The sequence below is a fragment of the Bombus vancouverensis genome, chromosome 17 (genome assembly GCF_051014615.1).
Source record: "Bombus vancouverensis nearcticus chromosome 17, iyBomVanc1_principal, whole genome shotgun sequence".
In the NCBI taxonomy this organism is placed as follows: domain Eukaryota; kingdom Metazoa; phylum Arthropoda; class Insecta; order Hymenoptera; family Apidae; genus Bombus; species Bombus vancouverensis.
In genome coordinates this window covers 8,598,650-8,604,273 of record NC_134927.1, presented here as the reverse complement: position 1 = coordinate 8,604,273, position 5,624 = coordinate 8,598,650, and the positions used below count along the sequence as shown (strand labels likewise).

At 33.8% G+C, this 5,624-nt stretch overlaps 1 protein-coding gene across 1 annotated transcript; it reads right to left on the bottom strand.

Moving 5' to 3' along the window:
• Window positions 1-286: 286 nt before the first annotated feature.
• Window positions 287-2,661, bottom strand: LOC143303918 (putative fatty acyl-CoA reductase CG5065). Its single transcript, XM_076626109.1, has 7 exons — window positions 2,416-2,661; window positions 2,005-2,321; window positions 1,658-1,905; window positions 1,251-1,434; window positions 784-969; window positions 437-691; window positions 287-365 (listed from the first exon to the last, which is right to left on the bottom strand). Exons 1-7 carry the CDS (start codon window positions 2,659-2,661, stop codon window positions 287-289), a joined length of 1,515 nt encoding a protein of 504 aa, XP_076482224.1.
• Window positions 2,662-5,624: the final 2,963 nt, after the last annotated feature.

Here is a 5,624-nt window from a genome sequence, read left to right as displayed (position 1 = left end):
AAGAATGACAGAGGATTTTGTCATTATAATGTTGTCCTTATAATGCAAAAATGTTCATATTCAGTGAGCAGATGAATTGCTTACAGCTCTGAAATCATGTGCGTATAAATAACTGCATTTTTATTAAAATATTATAGGAAAAACAATCAATGTCATAAATGGATTTCTTTAGAAAGGAGACGAGTGAAAAGGCAAAATGAAGAGGATATGAGGATGTTGAATCCCTTCTTCATAAAATTGTATTTATATTCCTTTGGTTTAAACAGAAAAAATAAGGTTCGAATAGTCAGTACACGATACGGTATACTATCCATAGTAAGATCATTATACCGGACATTTTAGTGATCTGGTGTATCCAGTATAACCTGAAATAACCGAAAATAAATGTATTTATATTAGTTCCTATTTTTTTATACGAAGATACTTTTATATGCACCTTGATAACCGTTGTCGGGCTGCTGACTTAAACTCTTGTTTCAGAATAAATTTCCTAATTCCCATCAGGTAAATTGCAACGTACTTCCCCCAATCCATATCCCGTAAATCTAGTTTGACCATATCGCCGTCGTTCAACATTTTCACTTTTCTCACTAAGTCAGAACAGTTATCCCTTTGGAAAGTCCATTCGTGCATGACAAAATATGCTATCGTTGTAAACAGCTTATTGCCATTTAGGAGAAGTTTCATCATTCTGAAATATCAGTTTTACTTTTATTATAGATGAAGACAGAGATTTCCCCAGAAACATTTTTCTCGTTGCATGAGAATCGATAGAATACTCACATTGGTTTACTACCTCGGAGTCTTAAAAATATATCTATGACGAACGCAGGCAAAACATGCGGAATTATACTCCGAACCTGGTAAATATATCTATTAGCTATCATTGGACAACCCGGGTACCATAGCGTATCGTTCAGTGGCGTTTCTGTGCTACATTTCACAATGGCATCTCTCATCTGACCCCATCTTGCCAATTGAAACAATTACATTGTATTATTAATTAATTGAAATACGCTTAAAGTAAAGTTTATTGTTATCCGAGTATCTCAGCAAATATTATACAATCTAAATAAGTATTACATTACATCACTATCTTCCTAAATTAACGTATTGAAATCAAAATTGGACTTTCGTATTCTACGTTTGTGTGCGCTTCCATTGTCCACCTTACTTAAATAAACTGAAACTTATGGAATACTCTAACAATCGAATTACATTAGTAGAAAAAAATTCGTAATAAAAATTACTTAAAAGGGCATGCGTTACTCGTGCAGTTGTAAACTTTAACTTCATGATCTCTATGTAACGTGACATGCCATGCAGTACATATTATCATGTCGACTACGAAATCCACAGGCACTATATCCGATATTGCATCTCTCCTACCTCGTATCGCTGTTGCACATCCTCTGCTGATTAGCAGAAAGGTACCTGGTAACATAAAATTGGAATAATTTAGAAACTATTTGTGATTTGTGATTAGCAGAAATGCAGCACTCGCAATTGTATTATAGTTCAAAACAAATTTGAACTATAATAATGATAATCTAGTGGAACGCCTTTCATCTAGCCGCTCACAAACTAAGCAATTAACTCCAATCTTGTGAAATGTAAGGGATATTGAATTACTATTGAAAAATATCTATTAAAGTACCTGTAAATCCAGAAATATTCTCTATCCAACCAGGACATGGTTCTTCCAGAGAAGCACCAATTATGCTTGGCCGCACTATCGCAACTGGTAGACCTTTGCACTTGCTTGCTACAATCTGCTCTGCTAAATTCTTACTGAATGTGTATGTGTTTGGATAAGTTTTTAAAATCTTTTTTTCTATTTCGGTGATGGACGCTTTGTCGAATTTGTCACACATATCGATCACCTCTGAAGGTTTCAAACTCGTGCTGCAAAATCAATAATATGTGAACATATTCTTCACGCTATAATTATGAATATAATATTCGTAAATCATGGAACAACGTTTACGTATAACTTATTCTTACGTATAAACTTTTTCCTCAATCTCATGTAGATTCGCATTACTATAGGCGATGCTAACGTGGACGAAGCTAATCGGGTGCATCAGTTCGTTCCAAAGTTCGATGACGCGAGTAGTACCTTTCGTATTCACATTAATAGCCACGTGTAACGGCTCGTTGAATCTCACAGTGGCCGCGACGTGAAACACTATGTTTACTTTCTCTAACAACAGATTTCTATCTTCTCGCGAAAGACCTAAATCTGGCAGACTCACGTCACCTTTCACGGGATAAACTTTGCTCAAAACTGAGGGATGTTTTGCTTTGATGTCATCGTAGATCTGAGGACGAAAAAATACCAGCTCAATTCCAGAAAAGAAAGTTAATCAATTTGGCTCCTTGAATATTGAAAGGAACAAGTATATATTTACGAACGGGATCATCAATGAGCTTCTTAAATCGTTGTTCTATAGTTTCGTTAATTTTTGGACGAATTAGTATGAAAATGGTAGCGATGTGTGGACACATGCGGATCAGTTTTTCCAGAAGAGCTTTTCCAAGGAAACCGGTTGCTCCAGTTACAAAGATCCCATTACTGGCGTAGAATTTCTCGAGAGAATTCGTCTTATTCAAACCTTTAGTGCTCCGATTTTCATTTGTTTCTTCATTGACTGTATCCATGTTTCAGAATCTTCGCACTTTCTGTCCCAATATTTGCCATAGAGTAACAAATAGTAAGTGGAAAAACTGTTAAGATAATGTACAAAATTTGTTATAGCTGAGATTTTTTTACATATTATTTTCCAAAGAAATCCATAGTTAATCTTCACAAAGAGAAACATAATCCACCAATAATGGTTTCGTTTTCAACGAATCAAAAAATTGCGTTATGTCAATGGCGCTTCCATTGTAATTTAAAAAATATTTCTCCTACTTGGTAGACTTTAATTTAAAAAAAGCGAGAAGTTGAAAGAACTATTCAAGCATTAAATTCAATTTTTCATGTGGCTGTACATTAATTTGTATTATTACACATTACTCCATAAAAGTATAATTAATACTTCGAGTTTAACTTTATTCGAGTCAAGCATTTTCCAATTTCCTTTGACTTTTTCATTTCATATTTTATGTACATGTATATGAATATTGTAGTAATCAGTAATTTGCGTGGAAAATGTGCGTGGTCGTACGAGACAGTGTTCGCCCACATTTAGTAGCACCTCCAGAATACTTAATACGTATGTGATTTTTCTGTGCACCCATGGACGAGACGGTCGCGGTGCGTATGTGAAATCAGTATAAACATTGTTTATATATGCTGTTATTCATTAATTATTTATGGAGTCAAAAGGAAGCATATTTCCGATAAGTCGTTAAAGATTTCAGTGAGTAAACATCAATAAATAACAATGAGTATAATCTATAATCGATGATTATTCGCGTTCGTGTAAAAAACAAAGCGCAATTTTGTTGTTCTCCATTTTCACCTTAATTTAGTTTCAAGATTCTGCAACCGAATAGACTGTAAAAGTACCTGACCGCCTGTCCCGATTTATCCGAACACCAATTATTCGATTATTCTAATACCGGAACAGTCTATTATCTTCTGTGTGAAATGTATACTGTATACATATTTTATTAGCGTTCATGTGCAATGTATTCTAACGTATTCTTTCCTTTATTCGGTTCAATAAATTCTGATTATAAGACTTTAGTATGAAACTTATAGTGCTGTAGCCATCGAAACAAAATAAAAGAAAAACTCTAAAGTGGTGACAATGGAGTAAAATTTATAAATATACATGGTGTTGGGGATGGCCACATGACATACGTTGTTGTACTGATATAATGTACTGGATTCACTGCGAAACAGCTAATGAAATGATAATGAAAAGTGCCTTTTGAAACGTATATGTTCGAGAAATGGCCTCAATGACTCAGAGTACAAAAAGATTGTAGCTCGTTGCAGTTAATTATGTCAACAGAATTATATAACTTAGCAGCCAAGAAGATATGAAATACATATACACTTAAAAGAATTGTCATTCAATCGTAATCTATGTTTCAATAAACGAAATTTCATATCAACGTGATTGTTCCATTGTCCGGACTGTGCTGCCTCCCTGTTAATTCGGATACGGGAGACTCCACTGTATTTCAGATTACCTGGTTGAAATTTTACTGTCATTGCAAACTGATGAGCAAGGTGTGATAATGTAAATGAGCACAGCGGCCAATGAAATCAACCAAAACATAAAATTTTTACAAATTAGGTGTCTCGTATTATATTTATATCTTTATTATTATATCATATACCCTGTAATTTAATTATGTACGAATGTATGTATTTATTGCTATGTATGTATCTGTTATTGTATACATGTATATCTATATTGCTTTGCAAAATGTAAAATATAAAATAAATGTTTGGGAATTCAAAAACTTCATTTAAACTATTGTAGTAATTAATGATCCGATTATATATTTGGCATATATGACATTGATAATAATGAATGACATTAATGAAACACTCAACTGAATACAAAAGAGCAAGGAATCGCCTGTTACCTGATACTGTTTCCACTGCGTATTATTTCGAACAAAAATGCGACTTCACGGTAATAGATACCGATACGTTTGTCACAGTACTGCAACGATATTCGATGTGATACTCCTCTAAATATACTTTTAGTAACATACCCTACTACTGAAACTGGATAATGTTATGCATAAATGATTCGATTTATATATTTATCTCCAAAACCAAACAAGAAATAGCCTTGAATAAGCTTTGATCGTGAAAGATCGACGGGAATTGACTTTTTATCACTGACTGCTTCCACCGCTTGCATTTTAATGACATTTGCATTACATACAACTTCTTATCGGTCAAGACAAAGGTTGCATTACAAATACCATTTCTGATGATTACGAATGATCTATTGTAGTGGAGTTAAAAAGCACTAACTCAGAGGCAGTGTAAAACGTATACATATAGTGCATAACCTTAATAAAATTATGGTATAACATCACTTATTATGAAATATTTAACAAATGAAAAATATTTATGTCGGAGATGAAAGGACATCGAACCCTCCCCTTTGGAACTTCAGGATAATCCCCTAACATTGTAATCTAGAGTCTACTATAGCTGTAATTAAACAATCGTAGTTATTCAATCCGATTGTAATTGTTCGAGATTAGTGACAGTGAGCTTTGGCTCGAGGCGACAGTGATAGTATGACCCTCATTAAAGGAAATACCCATAGAGGTACCTGACAGTAAAACATATTTTTTTTTTTATTTATTTGTTAAATTTACAATCAATTCTCGCGTTGAGAATTTTCAGTAATTTTTCTGGCGTGGTGCAGTGACATGGCTGATTATTTATAATAAGTTAATACTTATTATAGATAAGTATAATTTACAAGTAAGTGTTATCAATAAGTGAATATTACTTAAATTTAGATAGCTAATTGAATCTAGCTTTTAGGTCTAGCGGGTAGTGCCTCCTCACCCTGCGAATCTGGTCCGCCATATCAAGTAGTCCAGTGATTAGGGGGTTTAGGTATTTGTTGACTCTTTTGCTATATCTGTCGCTATATCTTGCTATTTCCTCTTTGACTGTGGGTATCTTGAGGTCG